A 22,780-nucleotide genomic window follows, 5' to 3' on the forward strand; every position below is an offset into this window, starting at 1 on the left:
ATAGGATGCTAAAAAGCTTGTTATGTTCTTTTAGGGATCCCTTGAACACGAAGAAGCAAAGATCCTCCGTATCCAACTTGAGCTAAATCAGATTAAATCTGAGGTAGAGCGAAAAATTGCAGAGAAAGATGAGGAGATTGAACAAATGAAGAGAAACAGCCAGAGAGTCATTGACACCATGCAGACCACATTAGACGCCGAGATCAGGAGCAGGAATGACGCCCTGAGACTGAAGAAGAAGATGGAAGGAGACCTGAACGAGATGGAAATTCAGCTGAGCCATGCCAACCGTCAGGCCACTGAGGCGCATAAGCAGCTAAGAAATGTCCAAACACAACTGAAGGTAACAGCAGTGCCTACGAATGTACTATCATTGGTGCAAGGAGTTTTTTTTTTTTGGTCAACTAAACTCCTTGGTAATGTTAGGAAACCAAAGACAAATACTTTTACTAAATTCTACCTTCCCACACTTTCAGGATGCCCAGCTCCAGCTTGATGATGCCCTCAGGAGCCAAGAAGACCTAAAAGAACAAGTGGCCGTTGTGGAACGTAGGAATAACCTGCAACAGGCTGAAATTGAGGAGATGCGTTCTGCTCTGGAACAGACGGAGAGGTCCCGGAAGGTGGCGGAGCAGGAACTTCTGGATGCAAGTGAGCGCCTTCAACTTCTCCACTCCCAGGTGAGATCTACTGGTAGAGAATCTAAAAATTGGAGGAACATAAAAAGTGGACACAGAGGATGATAAGAGGTATACTACTTTCCTCTAGAATACAAGCCTCATCAACACCAAGAAGAAGTTAGAGAACGAAGCCAGTCAACTACAGGGTGAAGTTGAAGAAGCAGTTCAAGAATCCAGAAATGCAGAAGAAAAAGCCAAGAAGGCGATCACTGATGTATGTGTTTGATGTTCTGTGAATTAATTTATGAATATGTTATGCATGAGAAACTCTGAGGTCTCCACGTCTTTCCATAGGCTGCATTAATGGCAGAAGAACTGAAGAAGGAACAGGACACTAGCGCCCACTTAGACAGAATGAAGAAGAACCTGGAACAGACCGTGAAGGATCTTCAGCACCGTCTGGATGAGGCAGAACAGCTGGCACTGAAAGGTGGCAAGAAACAGCTCCAGAAACTGGAATCTAGGGTAAGATTTATTCCTCTATGTGAATTGTACTCGGCAAATAAGACAAAGGAAATATTTTGAAGAAAAAATGCTTTTAATAGGTACGAGAATTAGAAAACGAGCTGGAGAATGAACAGAAGCATAACACCGAAGCAATTAAAGGAGTCCGCAAATATGAAAGAAGAGTGAAAGAACTGACTTACCAGGTAAAGCCTTCTTCAGGCCTGAGATGATTCATTCGGGATTATTCGATTTGCCCCTAAGTATATGAACACTTACTTTTTGTAGACTGAAGAGGATAGGAAAAATGTCTTGAGACTTCAGGATCTGGTAGACAAACTGCAACTGAAGGTCAAGGCCTACAAGAGACAGGCTGAGGAATCTGTAAGTTGGAATTAGATCACTTGGAAATAACATTATTAGTGCATATGTAATGTAATAAATGACCTGTTATTATCTTCTTCCAGGAGGAACAGGCCAATACCCACCTGTCCCGCTTCAGAAAGGTCCAGCATGAGCTGGAGGAAGCCGAGGAAAGAGCCGATATCGCCGAGTCCCAAGTGAACAAGCTCCGAGCCAAGAGCCGCGACATTAGTGGCAAGGTACAGGACATTACAATCACTTCACCCAAAGAAATCGATTAAGACGAATCATATTTCTATAAGTAATATATTTTTTTGTTTCCCTTTGTAGAAAGAAAGCGAATGAATAAAGACTTATGGACAATCGTGTGTTGTGAAATTTGCAAAATGTAAAATTTCTCTTCCTCTGAGCGATACTCTTCTTCTGTCTTTACATTGATGAATAAATCATTAGCGTTATAGAGAAGCCTGTGTGTCATGTTTCATTCTATGGCTTTAATATTTACTGCTCCTACTTATTACGTCTCATTAAAATATCCTTCCATAGCTGGTAAAGGCAGGTTCACATTGGAAGATATGTTCTGAAAATATTTGCAACTGGAAAGCTCGTTTTTTTGTGCAAAGATCGTTCTCCACCCATTTGAGAACTGAATAATTGCAGAAACCTCTTTAAGGCCGGTTTCACATTTGCGTTGTGAAGCATTCGTCACAGTGCGTTGTGTGACGCATGTGACGGATGCGTTGCAAAGAGTGTGTCAATAAAGGTAACGGATTCCTTTAAAAGAACGTTTTGGTTTTTTTTTGTTTTTTTTTAATGTTTCGCTGGAAAAGGAGATTTGGGGTCGGGAGGAGAGAGAGAGAGGTGACCGCAAATCCCCTGAGTGACTGCAGTGAGCCGCGCGATCTGCTGTGCCGTCACTCAGGTGACCCGCGGCCACCGCTGAAGTCCTCCACCCGAGAGCTGTGTCCGCGGGTCACCTGAATGAGGGCACAGCTGATCGCGCGACTCACTTCAGTTACTGCGTGGAGCTGACAGCGAGCGGTCGTGTTCTACTGCCGCTCCTGTCAGCTTCCGATGTAGCAGAGCTGAAAGCGTCGCGGGACCTCGTGTGGATTACGTCGGACCTGGAGGGGTATTTGGGGATTAATAAAGTGGGGAAAGAGGGGTTTTTTTGTCTTTTATTCCAAATAAAGGATTTTTTCAGGTGTTTGTGTTTATTTAAGCCTGCTTTTCACCTTTCAATTTCGCATTCGATATCGTATGCGATGTGACCCGCCCCCATCGTTTGTGCGGCACGTTCAATTTTTTTACCATGCCGCACAATCGATTAAAAGCTGTCACACGTACTTGTGGGCAGCGAACATCCACTTCCTGGAGTGGGAGGGACATTCGGCGTCACAGCGACGTCACACGGCAGCCAGCCAATAGAAGCGGAGGGGCGGAGATGAGCGGGACGTAAACATCCCGCCCACCTCCTTCCTTCCACATTGTCGGCAGGAGCCGCGGACAGAGGTAAGCTGTTGCTCAATGTTCCCGGGGTGTCACACACTGCGATGTGTGCTGCCTCGGGAACATTGCACAACCGCACGTTCAATTTGTGAGGAATGAACGACATGCATGCGATGAATGGATTTTCGTTCAATCGCAATTGCACGGAGGTTTTACACTCTACAATCATACCTACGATGCCGGATGTGCGTCACTTACGACGTGACCCCGCCAACACATCGTAAGATTTATTGTAGCGTGTAAAGCGGGCTTTACTTTCACTTACAGGTTAATCATGGAAGGTATCTCGGGGAGACGCCTGCCACGATTAACCTAGGACTTAGTGGCAGCTATAAGCTGCCATTTAACTCCTTATAACCCCGATTGCCACCGCACCAGGGCAATTCGGAATGAGCCGGGTAGAGTCCCGGGACTGCCGCATCTAATGGATGCGGCAATTCCGGGCGGCTGCTGGCTGATATTTTTAAGCTGGGGGCCTCCCCATAACGTGGGGCTCCCCATCCTGAGAATACCAGCCTTCAGCCGTGAGGCTTTATCTTGGCTGGTATCAAAATTGGGGGGGACCGCACGCCGTTTTTTTTTTAATTATTTATTAATTTTACAGCATGATATAGACCCGCCCACCGGCTTCTGTGATTGGTTGCAGTGAGACAGCTGTCACTGAGCGTGGGGGCGGGTCTGACTGCAACCAATCATGGGCACCGGTGGGCGGGGAAAGCAGTGAATATGAGATGGATTAATGAGCGGCCTTCATTTTCAAAAGAGGAAAAGCTGCCGGAGCTTTGTGACAGCCGTGCAGCGTCGCATCAGTGATCGGTGAGTATGAGAGAGGGGGGGAGAGGGGGGAGAGAGACCAGGCGTGATTTTAAATGATTTAGATCGTTCTGCTAGACATGCTGAGCATGCTCAGTAGAACGTGACGGGAACAGTCAGCGGATTCCGACGCTTAGCCCATAGCGGCGGAATCCGCTACCATAGACAATCATTAGGCACCTTGGCGGATACTAAGGGAATCCATCAAGGTGCAATATTTTAACGACACAAAAAACGCTACATGCAGCGTTCCCTCCGCCCGACGCTGCATCAAATTAACGACGCTACGTCGTCCAGCGGATGCAACGCAGACACTTGCGTTACAGTGCGTCGTCAATACAAGTCTATGGAGAATAGCGCAGTGCGTTAACGGACTGCGCTATTCTCCATAGCTGCGGATTGCGCTGAGCGCAAGTGTGAAACCGGCCTTACATATGTGCAAAGTGTCCGCTGCCCTTACAGGTTCTGCAACTATTCACATGGAAAGCTCGGTTTTTTGTGCAAAGATCGTTCACCACCCATTTCAGAACTGAATAATTGCAGAAACCTCTTTAAGGCTGGTTTCACATTTGCATTGTGAAGCATTCGTCACAGTGCGTTGTGTGATGCATGTGACGGATGCGTTGCAAAGAGTGCGTCAATAAAGGTAACGGATTCCTTTAAAAGAACGTTTTGGTTTTTTTTGTTTTTTTTTAATGTTTCGCTGGAAAAGGAGATTTGGGGTCGGGAGGATAGAGAGAGAGGTGACCGCAAATCCCCTGAGTGACTGCAGTGAGCCGCGCGATCTGCTGTGCCGTCACTCAGGTGACCCGCGGCCACCGCTGAAGTCCTCCACCCGAGAGCTGTGTCCGCGGGTCACCTGAATGAGGGCACAGCTGATCGCGCGACTCACTTCAGTTACTGCGTGGAGCTGACAGCGAGCGGTCGTGTTCTACTGCCGCTCCTGTCAGCTTCCGATGTAGCAGAGCTGAAAGCGTCGCAGGACCTCGTGTGGATTACGTCGGACCTGGAGGGGTATTTGGGGATTAATAAAGTGGGGAAAGAGGGGTTTTTTTGTCTTTTATTCCAAATAAAGGATTTTTTCAGGTGTTTGTGTTTATTTAAGCCTGCTTTTCACCTTTCAATTTCGCATTCGATATCGTATGCGATGTGACCCGCCCCCATCGTTTGTGCGGCACGTTCAATTTTTTTACCATGCCGCACAATCGATTAAAAGCTGTCACACGTACTTACCCGTCCATACGACCTCGCTGTGGGCAGCGAACATCCACTTCCTGGAGTGGGAGGGACATTCGGCGTCACAGCGACGTCACACGGCAGCCAGCCAATAGAAGCGGAGGGGCGGAGATGAGCGGGACGTAAACATCCCGCCCACCTCCTTCCTTCCACATTGTCGGCAGGAGCCGCGGACAGAGGTAAGCTGTTGCTCAATGTTCCCGGGGTGTCACACACTGCGATGTGTGCTGCCTCGGGAACATTGCACAACCGCACGTTCAATTTGTGAGGAATGAACGACATGCATGCGATGAATGGATTTTCGTTCAATCGCAATTGCACGGAGGTTTTACACTCTACAATCATACCTACGATGCCGGATGTGCGTCACTTACGACGTGACCCCGCCAACACATCGTAAGATTTATTGTAGCGTGTAAAGCGGGCTTTACTTTCACTTACAGGTTAATCATGGAAGGTATCTCGGGGAGACGCCTGCCACGATTAACCTAGGACTTAGTGGCAGCTATAAGCTGCCATTTAACTCCTTATAACCCCGATTGCCACCGCACCAGGGCAATTCGGAATGAGCCGGGTAGAGTCCCGGGACTGCCGCATCTAATGGATGCGGCAATTCCGGGCGGCTGCTGGCTGATATTTTTAAGCTGGGGGCCTCCCCATAACGTGGGGCTCCCCATCCTGAGAATACCAGCCTTCAGCCGTGAGGCTTTATCTTGGCTGGTATCAAAATTGGGGGGGACCGCACGCCGTTTTTTTTTTAATTATTTATTAATTTTACAGCATGATATAGACCCGCCCACCGGCTTCTGTGATTGGTTGCAGTGAGACAGCTGTCACTGAGCGTGGGGGCGGGTCTGACTGCAACCAATCATGGGCACCGGTGGGCGGGGAAAGCAGTGAATATGAGATGGATTAATGAGCGGCCTTCATTTTCAAAAGAGGAAAAGCTGCCGGAGCTTTGTGACAGCCGTGCAGCGTCGCATCAGTGATCGGTGAGTATGAGAGAGGGGGGGAGAGGGGGGAGAGAGACCAGGCGTGATTTTAAATGATTTAGATCGTTCTGCTAGACATGCTGAGCATGCTCAGTAGAACGTGACGGGAACAGTCAGCGGATTCCGACGCTTAGCCCATAGCGGCGGAATCCGCTACCATAGACAATCATTAGGCACCTTGGCGGATACTAAGGGAATCCATCAAGGTGCAATATTTTAACGACACAAAAAACGCTACATGCAGCGTTCCCTCCGCCCGACGCTGCATCAAATTAACGACGCTACGTCGTCCAGCGGATGCAACGCAGACACTTGCGTTACAGTGCGTCGTCAATACAAGTCTATGGAGAATAGCGCAGTGCGTTAACGGACTGCGCTATTCTCCATAGCTGCGGATTGCGCTGAGCGCAAGTGTGAAACCGGCCTTACATATGTGCAAAGTGTCCGCTGCCCTTACAGGTTCTGCAACTATTCACATGGTTCTGCTCAATTATACCCATACTGCTAATCAAAACCAGTGGAAAAATCCATAGAAGAAAAAAACGCTGTTGCAGATTAGCCCATTAGTTAAAGGGGTAGACCCATCTCCAAGATCCTATCCCAATATCTAGCAGGTGTAATAATAATAATAATAATATTAGCAAATACCTCCAATTAGAAATGCAGTATAGTTCTCCTGATTAGCTATGTCTCTTACCTCATGTGCAGGGCATTGCAGCTTAGGTATCCATGGTTATGACGCTGCTGCAGTTTAGCCCGTTAGTTAAAGGGTTAGTCCCAACTCCAAGGTCCTATCCCGATATCTAGTAGGTGTAATAATAACAGTATTAGCAAATACATCCAAGTAAAATTTAATATTTTTCTCCTGATTAGCTGTCGCTTACCTCATGTGCAGGGCATTATAGCTTAGGTATCCATGGATATGTCCATGAGCAGCTATCACTATATGGGTGGTCGTAACCATGGATACCTATGCTGCAATGCCCTGCACATGAGGTACGAGACATAGAAATGTAGCATAGTTAGCTATGTCTCTTTTTTCACTTGCAGGGCACTGCAGCTTAGGTATCCATTATTATGGGCACTCATATAGTGACAGTTAGTTGCTTGTGGTCATAACCATGGATACCTAAGCTGCAATGCCCTACACATGAGGTAAGAGATATAGCTAATCAGGAGAACTATACTATATTTCTAATTGGAGGTATTTGCTAATATTATTAATATTATACCTACTAAATAGCAGGATAGGACCTTGGAGATGGGATTAACCCTTTAACTAATGGGATAATCTGCAGCAGCGTCATAACATGGTTACCTAAGCTGCAATACTCTGCACATGAGGTAAGAGACATAGCTAATCAGGAGAACTATACTACATTTCTAATTGGAGGTATTTCCTAATATTATTATTATACCTACTACATATTGGGATGGGATCTTGGATATGGGAATAACCCATTAAGCTTTTCCATTAAAAGGGTTACAGCATGAACGGTCATGCCGACTGAGCATTTAAAAATGGCAACATCGGTCAATTTATAATGCAGATTTTCACATCAGCATGTAAATGAGATATTGGAGTTAAGAAACCTTAAAGGGAATCTGTCACCAGGTTTTTGTTCACCCATCTGAGAGCAGCATAATGTAGAGACAGAGACCCTGATTCCAGCGATGTGTCACTTACTGATCAGTTTGCTGTCAATGTTTTCTTTGCTGCAGATCTAGCAGTTATACAGAGGTTATGAATATGCTGGACTACCTGCAGCACAACAAGTAGTCCTGTAATGATAATCTACTACTGATTAATCAGTAATTTTTATAAAAACTACACTAAGCAGCCCAGTAAGTGACACATTGCTGGAATTAGGCTCTCTGCCCCTACATTATGCTGCTGTCAGATTAGGTGTCAAAAACCTGGTGACAGATTATTCACAATCCTGTGAAAACATGGATCCAGGTGCGGGCGGCGTTGTGGATTCTGTCATATGTTTCATAAGTATCTTGGTCTATCTAATTTGCCCATTACCCCTATGTTAGGGTCATTTAGGGCCCATCAGGACCAGCCGTCATGGAGCGGGGAAGCCACTTGAGCAAATTAGGGTGACAACCTCCGCGGCAATGTAGGGACAAACAGGGTGAGAGTAGCCTTTAATAGAGTCACCCATTTTTTCTGTCCTTGTGTATGGATACCGAGATCCCTCATGAGTAACCCTGTTTTTAGACAGCTTTTGTATTTGTATTTTTGCTATTTTGCCCATTTCTTACATAGGTGTATCAGTAATACAAGTAGTTTAACACATACATCAATAAAAGTTATATTTTAGGCGACACAAACATTTCTAATATACCCCTTTTTCGGTGAGACACAATCTCCATCAGCGGGGATTAATGGTTGCCGGCAATGGGGAACATCATACTATGATGGCGGGGGCCCTGATGGGACACCTTGGTTTTCGCTCTGTATCATGGACAGCTCATAAATGCCATCAATGGCGTCTGTGATGAACATTGTAATGTACAGGAGGAGGTTTATTTTTCACACATGAAAATCACTGAAGATAAAAACTGACAAGAAAAATACTGAAGACATTTTTTTGCTTATGTGAGAAATAACCGATGTGTGAATGAGGCATTTATGGCGACAGAGATCGTTTTTTCTTCGTCCTCAGACCAGATAATCTCCTTTTACCTCAGCCATTTTGTTTGCTTTTATTCAGAACAACTCTGACTATAATGGCGATTTACTTCTCTCTGTGCGATATGTCTATCATTATCTACGTTTTTTACCTCAGTTTTTTATCATATCTCTGACAGGAATCCTGTCACTACATATTTCTGCTCTCACTCCTCACACGACAGGCTCCATGTTTGCTTCTTCCTCACATGAAGGCTCCGCCCCTCTCCTCCCGCCACCTCCACATGAGGCATCCTGGTAATGAGGCCGATCATACGCCCCCCCATCTACTCACTGGGGGGCTGCTCATTACAGTGTCATGCACTATTATTGTCCATCAGCCATGTACACTCCTATTTTGGGGTTCATATGATTTTCTGAACTTTTTTTTTTTTATTCCATTTTTTGGTAGTCAGAATATCTCCACACAGTGACGCGTGAATAAACCTTTACAGGTGCATGGAAATGTCACCTTTAGCATTGGAAATCTGCAGAAAACAATCTTTATTGCATGGGGAAGATGTCTGTACTCTACTATGAATAAAAGTAATTATGAATAAATTTGGGCTCCCGCTTATTTTTGATAACCAGCGTAATTAAAGCAGACAGCTGGGGGCTGGTATTATTAGGCTGGGAAGGCCTATGATTACTTGCAACCCCCCCCTCCCCAAGCCTAAAAATAGCCGCCCCAGAAGTGGTGCATCCATTAGATACGCCACTTTTGGCACTTTGCTTGACTCTTCCCAATTGCCCTGGCGCGGTGGCAATCGGGGTAATACTTTAGGGGCTGATCTCAGCTGTGAATTGACAGCTGGCATCAAGCCCAGGGGTTAGTAATGGAGAGACATCTATCAGACACCCCCATTACTAACCTGGTAAGTATACAGTTCAAAAAAACAACAAACACACATGGGAAAAAGTTTATTTCAATAAAGACTCCCCACATACCCTCCTTTACCAATTTATTAATTAAAAAGAAATCCTCGAAGTTCCAACATAATCCAATGGTGTAATGTCCCACGACGCCCATTGGTTCCTAGGGAGATTCATTCTGAGAACAAGGCTCCATAGGAATTTCTCACGCTGGTACATGACGCTGACCGCAAGTGACCTATGGAGCTTTGTTCTCAGAACAAAGAACAAAGCTCCATAGGATTGGATGGGCACCATCAGACATTACTCCATTGAATTATGTCAGAACTTTTTTTAATTGATAAATTGGTGAATGAGGGAGTGTGGGGGAATGTTTATTCAAATTAAGTATTTTTTTTCTTGTGTGTGTTTTTCTAACCATTCACTTAGTGGGTTAGTAATGGGGGTGTCTGATAGATGCCTCTCCGTTACTAACCCCTAGGCTTGATGCGAGATGTCAATTCACAGCTGACATCAACCCCAAAAGTATTCACCCAATTGCCACTGCACCAGGGCAATCAGGAAGAACCGAGCAACGCACCAGAATTGGATCATCTAATGGATGTGCCACTTCTGGAGCAGCTGCGGGCTGCTATTTTTAGGCTGAGAGGGGGCCTTCCCACCCTGATTATACCAGGCCCCACCTGTCTGCTTTACATGCGCTGTTATGAAAAATAAGGGGACCCCACATAATTTTTATTTATTCCCTATTCACATTTGTTTCCAGAGCAATTATCCTGCTCTTACCCCAATTTTGCTTCCTTCTGCAGCCCCCAAGCCCTTACCATGACCATTTTACACCACCAAAGTTCGGGTCCCCATTGACATATGAGGTTTGGGATCAAATTTGGGTACCGAACTAAACTTTTAACTTGGGATGTCCGTCACTAGGTGGCACTAGACACACTTGTGTGAAGTGAATGGAGAGGTAGTCAAACAAGCCGAGGTCAGAAGCCAGGAGGTAATGACAGGACACTGGGAGCAGACAGAGACGAGGTCAAGATACAAGCCGAAGGTCAGGATTCCAGGAGAGTACGTACAGGATACAGGGAGCAGGCGGGGAAGTGGTCAGGAGGAGGTTCAAGGTCAGTAGCCAGGAGGTAACGACAGGACACTGGGAGCAGACAGACGAGGTCAAGATACAAGCCGAAGGTCAGGATTCCAGGAGAGTACGTACAGGATACAGGGAGCAGGCGGGGACGTGGTCAGGAGGAAGTCCGAGGTCAGAAGCCAGGAGGTAACGACAAAAACAGGGAGACAGGCAGAGAAGAGTCAACAACAGTCCAGAGTCAAGAGCAAATCACTAAACACCACGGGAGCTGAGAGCCAGGAACCAAGAAGTATGACTGGCGACGTTCCGGGCGAGCATGCTTCCTACTGAAGCAGAGCAATCACCCGGAACGAGGACCATCTGTGTAGGCATCTCCCGGGACCAGCGTAGAACCCAGAGCTGAGAGACAACCTGTCCATAGGTGCTCAAAACAAACAGCAAAGCCTTCAATTAATCTGCAAAAGGCTCTGCGCAACAACAAGGAACAACAAGTACCGGCTCTGCAGGAGAGCACGGCAGAACATAACACAAAATGCTCCACGCATCGGAACCGTGACACCACTGTCATTATATGCTTGGTCGTAACCATGAATACCTAAGTTACTGCAATGCCCTGCACATGAGGTAATTGACGTCCCTAATCAGGAGAACTATACTACATTTCTAATTGGAGATATTTGCTAATATTATTATATCTACTATATATTATCAAAAGAATTATTCTGTGTGTTGTCGTATAGTAGATAGTGACGGACAGACACCCCTACAGTTTCTTTACCATTGTTCGTTTCCGTCCAGCATGGTATACAGTATACGGGTAAAAGCTGAACCATCACGTAATGTCTCTGCGGTCTGTTGGGTGACCCTTGTCAGTGCGGCTCGTCACCATGTGTGTTGGGCCTGAGGATCGCTCACTTTGGGTGGAGGGTTATGTTTCAAGACAGCTGGGAAGTCACTTCTGAAGGAAAAAAGGGTAAATTTAGCAGCAGAAAACTTTGTTGGCCGGAGAAACAGATTCCTACAGGTCACCAGGAAGATGACATATGGCCACCCACCCACACAGGGACGGGCACACGTGCTGCAGACTGTACACCGCGTAACCATCTGATAGAAATGATCTCGCCTTCTATCCTCACTGTATGACTACATTAGATAGCTATATATATGGGAGTTACATTTACAAGTAATTTTTTTCATCAGTGTATAACGAGAACTCGAAAACCAGTTGTAACATCAATAGGACATAAATAAAAAAACAAAGCTAAATAACTTTTTGCTCGGAAATTGTCACTCCCACAATGCCTCAGGAAGGAGAACAGTTTTTCTATGCTCATTCTGTGAGTTAAAACATTTCCCTGCCTGAAAATGTTTTACCTCACAGAAAGAATATTTGCCATCCCATGCTGTAATGTCTGTATACTCTTTTGCATCCTCCCCGAGAACGGAAGATGTGGTATGATCAGACCATGTTCCCGTACGGTCAGACACAGCCATTACACAGTACACAGCAGCAACACATATATATTATCTCAGCAATGGAACTTTTTTTAAAAAAAAAACCCCCAAAACATCCAATTTTGGAAATTATTACTATTATTCCAAGGTCTATTAATTAAATTCAACTTTAAAATGAGTGAGAAACCCTTTTAATCAGCTCTCCAAGAAAAAAAAAAAATAGACTCTACATCACAGCATGGGGCGTTTTTCTGACCCACACACCCTCTAATATAGACTTAATTCAGATCTATCACCAGATTTCTCATTATAAACTGCATCAATCACTAAATCGATCTCATACTTGATGAGGCTGGTGTACTTACTTTGAAAATTAATGTCAGAATGACTGTATAACCCTCAAATCAAAATGATCATTTTAACATTAGGCAGAGAAGCTTTCACGAAGAATAATACAGCCAATCTGATGTAGATTTTTAAAGTAAGTACACCATCATCATCAGGTCTAAATATTTTATTTAGAAATTTATGGAGTTCGAATTGTGATCTCTAGCGGCAAATCCTTTTTAAAGATTAGTATTTTAGGGGTCTCTTGACTAAAAATGATTATATTAGGGATTTATTGATTGATCATCTTGATTATTAAGGCATTCTTGATGATTATGTGTTTGTTAATTAAATTTTAATTTTTCAATAAAAACTAATGAAACATAAAACGCTTGTATTAGTATTAGGACTATACAGCCATGGTGTTGACTCGTGAATTTTCATAGTAAGTACACCTGTCTCAACAGGTCCAATAGTTTATGTAATACACATATATTCGCAGTGTTTTGATAAAATTGCATCCATGTTACTACAACTGTATCTCTAATGTGGATGCACCCTTATAATATGCATTATGTAACACTGGTGAACCACAACGCTCAGCATGCCCTAGGAGCCGCACATTGAACTCCTCTGGTTTGCAGAGCGCTGTCTTAGTATTTTGCAGCTACAATTTATCACCATGTGCAGAGACCAGAAACTTTAGCAGATGTATCCTGAAAAGCGGCAGGACATTCTTGGATATAGTTTCTGTCCAAAACTACCACAGACACCCTCTGACCCTAAACCAGGTCTGATGGGTTCACCCTATGCGCAGCCAGTCTGGGAAAAGCTAACTGTACAAATCTGCAAATGTCATTATCTGCCGGAGTGTGAATGTGGCTGACACTGGATCCGTGGCTGCCGGCCCAGGATCAGGTAGCAGCGGCAGCGAACAAGACGATGTGATAAGTGGACGGAGCTAGAACTGTCATGACAGGGGGAAATTAACAGATGTCGGCCAGGACTTACACAGCGAGGATGACTTTAGTCATATTGTATCGTATACAATGTAACAATGTTCCCCTCCACCAGAAGCACCAATAACAAAAATAAAAAAAATGTCCTTACCTATAAAGCCCTTTGTGCCCCTCCACCAGAAGCACCAATAAACACAATGTCCTTACCTATAAAGCCCTTTGTGCTCCTCCTCCAGAAGCACCAATAATAAAAACAATGTCCTTACCTTGAAAGCCCTTGGATTCAGAGGCCATGTTTTCCTGAACAAAGCAAGTAGAAGAGTTCATGGTGATGGAAAACGTCTGGAGCCCCCAACATTGGTAGTGAATGATTGGGATCTGACCAGTATGGCCACCTTCCACCACTGACGCTTTAGTGTATTGTCCGGTGTGACATTACTTGATCTAGGTAAATACAAGTGCATGTCAATAAACTAGAATATACTCAAAAAGTTAAATTTATTTCAGTAATTCAATACAATAAATGAAACACATATATTATATAGAGTCATTACACACAGAGGGATCTATTCCTATATATTATATAGAGTCATTACACACAGAGGGATCTATTCCTATATATTATATAGTCATTACACACAGAGGGATTTATTCCTATATATAGAGCCATTACACACATAGGGATCTATTCCTATATATTATATAGTCATTACACACACTGATCTATTCCTATATATTATATAGAGTCATTACACACAGAGGGATCTATTCCTATATTATATAGAGCCATTACACACAGAGGGATCTTATCTATTCCTATACATTATATAGAGTCATTACACACAGAGGAATCTATTCCTATATATATTATATAGAGTCATTACACACAGAGGGATCTATTCATATACATTATATAGTCATTACACACAGAGGGATCTATTCCTATATTATATAGTCATTACACACAGAGGGATCTCTTTCACTTATTATATATTAAAGATAGATCCCCCTCTGTGTAATGACACTATATAATATATAGGAATAGATCCCTCTGTGTGTAATGACTCAATATATGGGAATAGATCCCTCTGTATGTAATGACTATATAATATATAGGAATAGATCCCTCTGTGTAATGACTAATATATAGGAATAGATCCCTCTGTGTATAATGACTCTACAGTATATAATATATAGGAATAGATCCCTGTGTGTGTAATGACTATATAATATATAGGAATAGATCCCTATGTGTGTAATGACTATATAATATATAGGAATAGATCCCTCTGTGTGTAATGACTATATAATATATAGGAATAGATCCCTCTGTGTATAATGACTATATAATATATAGGAATAGATCCCTCTGTGTATAATGACTCTATATAATATATAGGAATAGATCCCTCTCTGTATAAGGACTCTATATAATATATAGGAATAGATCCCTCTGTGTGTAATGACTCTATATAATATATAGGAATAGATCCCTCTGTGTGTAATGACTATATAATATATAGGAATAGATCCCTCTGTGTGTAATGACTCTATATAATATATAGGAATAGATCCCTCTGTGTGTAATGACTATATAATATATTGGAATAGATCCCTCTGTGTATAATGACTATATAATATATAGGAATAGATCCTTCTGTGTGTAATGACTATATAATATATAGGAATAGATCCCTCTGTGTATAAAGACTCTATATAATATATAGGAATAGATCCCTCTGTGTATAATGACTATATAATATATAGGAATAGATCCCTCTGTGTATAAAGACTATATATAATATATAGGAATAGATCCCTCTGTGTATAATGACTATATAATATATAGGAATAGATCCCTCTGTGTAATGACTAATATATAGGAGTAGATCCCTCTGTGTATAATGACTCTACAGTATATAATATATAGGAATAGATCCCTATGTGTGTAATGACTATATAATATATAGGAATAGATCCCTATGTGTGTAATGACTATATAATATATAGGAATAGATCCCTATGTGTGTAATGACTATATAATATATAGGAATAGATCCCTCTGTGTGTAATGACTATATAATATATAGGAATAGATCCCTCTGTGTATGACGACTATATAATATATAGGAATAGATCCCTCCGTGTATAATGACTCTATATAATATATAGGAATAGATCCCTCTCTGTATAAGGACTATATATAATATATAGGAATATATCCCTCTGTGTGTAATGACTATATAATATATAGGAATAGATCCCTCTGTGTGTAATGACTCTATATAATATATAGGAATAGATCCCTCTGTGTGTAATGACTATATAATATATAGGAATAGATCCCTCTGTGTATAATGACTATATAATATATAGGAATAGATCCCTCTGTGTGTAATGACTATATAATATATAGGAATAGATCCCTCTGTGTATAATGACTCTATATAATATATAGGAATAGATCCCTCTGTGTATAATGACTATATAATATATAGGAATAGATCCCTCTGTGTATAATGACTCTATATAATATATAGGAATAGATCCCTCTCTGTATAAGGACTCTATATAATATATAGGAATAGATCCCTCTGTGTGTAATGACTCTATATAATATATAGGAATAGATCCCTCTGTGTGTAATGACTATATAATATATAGGAATAGATCCCTGTCTATAATGACTATATAATATATAGGAATAGATCCCTCTGTGTGTAATAACTATATAATATATAGGAATAGATCCCTCTGTGTGTAATGACTCTATATAATATATAGGAATAGATCCCTCTGTGTGTAATGACTATATAATATATAGGAATAGATCCCTGTGTATAATGACTATATAATATATAGGAATAGATCCCTCTGTGTGTAATAACTATATAATATATAAGAATAGATCCCTCTGTGTGTAATGACTATATAATATATAGGAATAGATCCCTCTGTGTATAATGACTCTATATAATATATAGGAATAGATCCCTCTGTGTATAATGACTATATAATATATAGGAATAGATCCCTCTGTGTATAATGACTCTATATAATATATAGGAATAGATCCCTCTGTGTGTAATGACTATATAATATATAGGAATAGATCCCTCTGTGTATAATGACTCTATATAATATATAGGAATAGATCCCTCTGTGTGTAATGACTATATAATATATAGGAATAGATCCCTCTGTGTATAATGACTCTATATAATATATAGGAATAGATCCCTCTGTGTATAATGACTATATAATATATAGGAATAGATCCCTCTGTGTATAATGACTCTATATAATATATAGGAATAGATCCCTCTCTGTATAAGGACTCTATATAATATATAGGAATAGATCCCTCTGTGTGTAATGACTCTATATAATATATAGGAATAGATCCCTCTGTGTGTAATGACTATATAATATATAGGAATAGATCCCTGTGTATAATGACTATATAATATATAGGAATAGATCCCTCTGTGTGTAATAACTATATAATATATAGGAATAGATCCCTCTGTGTGTAATGACTCTATATAATATATAGGAATAGATCCCTCTGTGTGTAATGACTATATAATATATAGGAATAGATCCCTGTGTATAATGACTATATAATATATAGGAATAGATCCCTCTGTGTGTAATAACTATATAATATATAAGAATAGATCCCTCTGTGTGTAATGACTATATAATATATAGGAATAGATCCCTCTGTGTATAATGACTCTATATAATATATAGGAATAGATCCCTCTGTGTATAATGACTATATAATATATAGGAATAGATCCCTCTGTGTATAATGACTCTATATAATATATAGGAATAGATCCCTCTGTGTGTAATGACTCTATATAATATATAGGAATAGATTCCTCTGTGTGTAATGACTCTATATAATATATAGGAATAGATCCCTCTGTGTGTAATGACTCTTTATAATATATAGGAATAGATCCCTCTGTGTGTAATGACTCTTTATAATATATAGGAATAGATCCCTCTGTATGTAATGACTCTTTATAATATATGCATTTCACTTTTTGTATTGAATTACTGAAATAAACTTTTTGATGATATTCTACTTTATCTAGGTGCACTTGTATCTACGTGATGACGCCATTCTCTAAACATAGATAAAGAAATCCACATTGGTTACTCCGGAATACGCCTTATTAAAATACAATGTAAAAAATATGACAGAACAAACGGCGCATTGTATGGGGTATTTTGATCAGTTTCTAAAGGCCACTTTACACGCTACGACATCGCTAAAGCGATCTCGTTGGGGTCACGAAATTTGTGACGCACATCCGGCCGCTTTAGCGCGGTCGTTGCGTGTGACACCTATGAGCGATTTTGAATCGTCGCAAAAACATTCAAAATCACTAATTGGTGACATGCCCCCCTATTCCCAATTATCGTTGCTGCTGCGTGTACGATGTTGTTCCTCGTTCCTGCGGCAGCACACATCGCTACGTATGACACCGCAGGAACGAGGAACCTCAGCTTACCTGTGGCCGCCGGCAATGAGGAAGGAAGTGGGCGGGATGTTACGTCCCGCTCATCTCCGCTTCTATTGGGCGGCGGTTCAGTGACGTCACTGTGACACTGGACGAACCTCCCCCTTAGAAAGGAGGCGGGTCGCCGGTCACAGCGACGTCGCTATGCAGGTAAGTAGTGTGACGGGTCTGAGCGATGTTGTGCACCACGGGCAGCGATTTGCCCGTGTCGCACAACCGATGGGGGCGGGTATGCACGCTAGTGATATCGGTCACGATATCGTAGTGTGTAAAGCGGCCTTTAGATTAAAAACGAAAACCCAGAGTGGTCTCCAGGATTATGCTACGGACATGGGGTCCTCACAGAAATACGGACATGTGAACAGCACTATAGGAGATGGGTGTGTGTGCTGATAGATGATCCCCGTCTGAAGGAGCTTCTAAGGAGGCACCATACTGCGGATTCTTCTTAGATATCGGATGGGACATGCCAAGAAATGTCTTCTGACTCGGTACAGTACGGTCCGATAATCCCAGGCTATGGCCACCTCGTCCTGCGGTGCAGAATGTTCTTCATTTTCAGGTGTTAGGGATCAGTCTTTGAATTTTGGGCTCCATCCATGAAAAGGATAAAATCACACAGCGAGGTGCGCTGCAGCCTAGGTCAGTGCTATGGGCGTAAAATAACTGGAGACGCAGCATTAATCCCTTAATAATGTTTATTTACATAATAAGGTCACATAAAACGGCTTCTATTTCACCGGCGATTCCCTGTAAGGCGCAGCGTCCGGTAAGACTCATTTATTACGGGGTGATCACGTCCTCACCATCGTTCTCGGATTGCCCGGGGATGGGCTGACATATGGACACTCGGCGTCCTGCGGTGCACAATGTTCTTCATTGGAAATAGTAAGGAGAGGATCATTTATGTTCTTGTGCTCCATCTGTTACTACATGAATCAAAATGAAAGGCCAGACCCTGGTTACGTTACATGACTGGAACGACGAGAGGAATAACAAGAGTCAAGGGGGTTGTCCAAGACTTTAACACTGATGACCTGTCCTCCGGAGAAGGCACCGACACCCGGCACCGGAACTACTCACATAGAACAAGTCGGTCAACGCTATAGTGGCCACAACTGGGTATGGCATAACCGCCCCCTATTCAAATCTACAGGGGGTGATGTGCAATAGTCAACTGCGGCCACTATGCTGTTGCCGGAGCTGTGAAGATCCACCTAGTTCTGGCCGACGGCACCAGGAACATCTGATCGGCGGGAATACCGGGTGTCACACTCCCACCGATCAGACCTGAGGATCGCTCAACGTTAAGGTCCCCGGACAACCCCTTAATAATTTACCACCCTCTCTCCAGAATGAACTAGAACACCCTCTCCTATGATAAAAGTAGGGTCCTTGTCGTCCAACAAGTCCAACGGTGGAGAGGAATATGAAGGGTAGATTGGGGCTTGGAAGATCTCCCAAAGAGGAGGGTGTAAACTTTCAGATTTGGGATGGGGCTACATCAAAGGTCAAGGGTCCAGAAATTGCTGTGTGTGAAAGTGAATGGGGTGCCGTCATGACCCACAAGGTACCACCACAAAAGTCAAAATTCGGTACCTTGCAAGTCATATTGCCGCCCCATTCGCTTGCACTATGCTGCGAGGTAGCAGTGATATTCGGCAGCGACTAAGTCATCGTGTTGCCCCAGGATTACCGTGGATCCATCACCAGAAGACAATTTATAAAGACACCCTGAGGTCTGCTTGGCAATAAGGAATACATTCTATTTATGCTGAAGGTCATCGTACCATGCAAGGGGCGGATCGCAACGATCGTGGGACAATCATTCCTAGAGGTGACTTACAGTCTGCAAATAGAACAACGGAGTGTTAGGGAGACCTGTACTCATCACCATTCACTAACGGGGCACAAACAAGACCCCCAGACCTGACGACTGCCATTGACCAACCAGTCCTGGAGCTAAAAAAGGGGGTCTTACATTCCCATGGCAGTTTAAGATAAATGCGCACTGCAGACACAGTGTGAGTAAGACCCCATTTTCCCAATGGGGGACAAAGGAGTGTCCTTTTAGCCTCCATCAGGATAGGCTAATAACTTATTGTTGGGGGTCAGCTAGCTGGGACCCCCGTACCGAACCTGAAAATAGGCATATCTGCACATAGCGAGGGTGGAAGGTGCAGCTCCGCTCCATCCAGGTCCAATATCTCTGCCGGATTGGGGATACTACACCTCTTCTCTATTCAGGACCCCCCTTTTTCAGGATCGGTGGGGGCCAGCGGTCGGACCCCCAGCATCTCTGTAAACACGGGCCTTAGTGTTGTGTACAGTCTATAGGACTTGATAGGAGATATAACAGAAGGATTAAATCCTGAATAAAGACTTGTGCTACCTGCACAATGTAACAGATCAGCGCACGACAAGTGCTGTCCAGCATTACAAAAAGAGACATCCTTTATAGATAAAGGTGACGTTATATTGGAGAACTACAAAACTCAGCATGCCCTGATTTGTTGCTCCCTAACACGTTACTGATTGATTTCCATGTATCCTCCACTATTGATTTGCCTGAAAATTAATATGGTGTCTGGTAAGGATATACCAGCGACTTCTCACTTCTAAACCTACAACTCCGCCTGGGCATGCTGACACTTGTAGTTCCCAGGATTGAGCTGGAGATGTGCCTGGGCTGCAAGAACCAAGACACGCAAGATTTGGTGGAGTTTTACTGCATACAGTGTGTCCACCCATATCCTGTCCACCACCATTAACTTGAGAACGGCAACAGCTATAGGAATAGAAGTGGTGTCTAGGTATAGTAAAGTAGCCATGCACTACGCAATGAAGCCACCTATAGCGCCACCTGGTGGAAAACAACGGAGTTAGCATTTTTCTCTTGAAAACGGAGCGAGAAAGAGAAAAAAAAAAGTGAATAACAAAGTTGTAGGCATCATCAATTCAATAGGAATCCACACCTTGCATACAGAAATGCTATGATTAGAAGGTGTAAACCTCACAAGGCTGCGGACGTGAAGCGATACCTCATGGAGACCTTCCTACGAGTCATTGGGTATGGTGGCTGTGTGGAGTGGCCTCTGCTCACCTGACCTGACCCCATTGCACTTCTTTCTGTGAGGTCACATCAAACAGCAGGTGTATGCGACCCCTCCCCCAACATTGCAGGACCTACCACCACGTATCACAGAGGCTTGTGCAGACGTGTCACCTACCATATTGCACAGCGTGCAGCAAGATACAGTATGCTGTGCAGAGGCCAGATGTGCATTGCAGCTGACGGGAGACACTGTGACCATAAGGGTATGTGCGCACGTTGCTTTTTACCTGCTTTTTACCTGCTTTTTTGCTGCTTTTTCTTCTGCGCTGTTTAATGCCAAAATGGATGTGTTCTTCTATTCAAGCAAAGTCTATGGGAATTTGGGTTTCTTGTTCACACTATGTTGTTCAAAATGCTCCTTTTTGTGGCAGAACTTTGGTCAAAAACTCAGCTTTGCAGTGCAAAACCCATATGGCAAAAACAATTGACATGTTGCTTCTTTGAAAAGCTGAGTTTTTGACCAAAGTTCTGCCTCAAAAAGGCAGCATTTTGAACAACATAGTGTGAACAAGAAACCCAAATTCCCATAGACTTTGCTTGAATAGAAGAACACATCCATTTTGGCATTAAACAGCGCAGAAGAAAAAGCAGCAAAAAAGCAGGTAAAAAGCAGGTAAAAAGCAACGTGCGCACATACCCTTAAAGTTACATGAGCGCCAAATGCGTGACCGGCATTCAATGTTTTTGGGGTGGGGGGCGTCATGGGTTTCATATCAAAGATTTTCAGTATGCAAGGTGTCAATTCGTATTGAATTGATGATGCCCTACAATTTTTTAATTCAATTTTTTTCTCTATCTCGTTCCGTTTTCAAGATAAAAATGCTAACTCCGTTGTTTTCCACCAGGTGGCGCTATAGGTGGTTTCATTGCGTAGCGCACGGCTACTTTACTATACCTAGACACCACTTCTATGCCTATAGCTGCCGCCGTTCTCAAGTTAATGGCTGTGGACAGGATATGGGTGGACACACTGTATAATATAAACTCGCTGATATGTTGTTAACCGGTTACACGTGGCAATCACTAGGTGCCACGTTCTGCTCCTCCAACCTTCAGGACGTCCTGCATAAAGAGAAGCTAAGTGACAAATCCATGGAACGATAATGGAACCTAACGAGGGAATGTTTTACCATTAGTGTAATCCTTTCCTTGTTGCACTTGTGCATCTATACAAACATTCTTTGGCAAAAGAAAAAGAAAAACAACAAAAAAGCAGCAACATAATTAAATACAAAATACAAAAACACAACAAATACAAAATAAATAGGAGGCACCGGGCGCCCAAGTGCAAATAAGAGTCTGGAATGAAATGAACGGCGACTAGAACGCAGCACAGACCCCATCGTGTAGGCGACGTTGCAGTATATAGGGGTCCATGAAGGCGTAGGACCCGCTCAATATTATGTAGTGTATCGTGAAGCACAGGAGGGTGGAGCATTTTTTTTTTTTTTACAGAACTCCAAAAACAATCCATCCCCCATGCTTTACAGTACAGGATACAGCCGCGGTTACCCAGACAAAACAGGCTTTGTTCTTTATCACGCCGAATACTGGGACCAGTCCCACTTACAAACTCTGTGCTTCCCAGGTTTCAGTCTATTGGCAGAGTAGAAATACTATATATAATGTATAGTTATACAACGCTAAACTAATGAAATGTAACCAACCGCCCCGCATTGACCTATCCCATACGTCAATCCCTGCCCCCT

The 22,780-nt window shown here is 42.8% G+C and overlaps 1 protein-coding gene across 1 annotated transcript in view; it reads left to right on the forward strand.

Moving 5' to 3' along the window:
- LOC142251605 (myosin-4-like) overlaps positions 1 to 1,921 on the forward strand; it is a 28,583-nt gene extending 26,662 nt beyond the window's left edge. The window contains exons 33-40 of the mRNA XM_075324564.1: positions 35 to 343; positions 477 to 680; positions 769 to 894; positions 975 to 1,145; positions 1,226 to 1,330; positions 1,413 to 1,508; positions 1,592 to 1,726; positions 1,818 to 1,921. Coding sequence (XP_075180679.1) covers positions 35 to 343; positions 477 to 680; positions 769 to 894; positions 975 to 1,145; positions 1,226 to 1,330; positions 1,413 to 1,508; positions 1,592 to 1,726; positions 1,818 to 1,832 — 1,161 coding nt within the window. The 3' untranslated portion in view covers positions 1,833 to 1,921. The remainder of the gene's footprint in view (positions 1 to 34; positions 344 to 476; positions 681 to 768; positions 895 to 974; positions 1,146 to 1,225; positions 1,331 to 1,412; positions 1,509 to 1,591; positions 1,727 to 1,817) is intronic.
- The last annotated feature ends 20,859 nt before the right edge of the window (positions 1,922 to 22,780 follow it).

This window comes from Anomaloglossus baeobatrachus, chromosome 9, assembly GCF_048569485.1.
Source record: "Anomaloglossus baeobatrachus isolate aAnoBae1 chromosome 9, aAnoBae1.hap1, whole genome shotgun sequence".
NCBI classification, from domain to species: Eukaryota; Metazoa; Chordata; class Amphibia; order Anura; family Aromobatidae; genus Anomaloglossus; species Anomaloglossus baeobatrachus.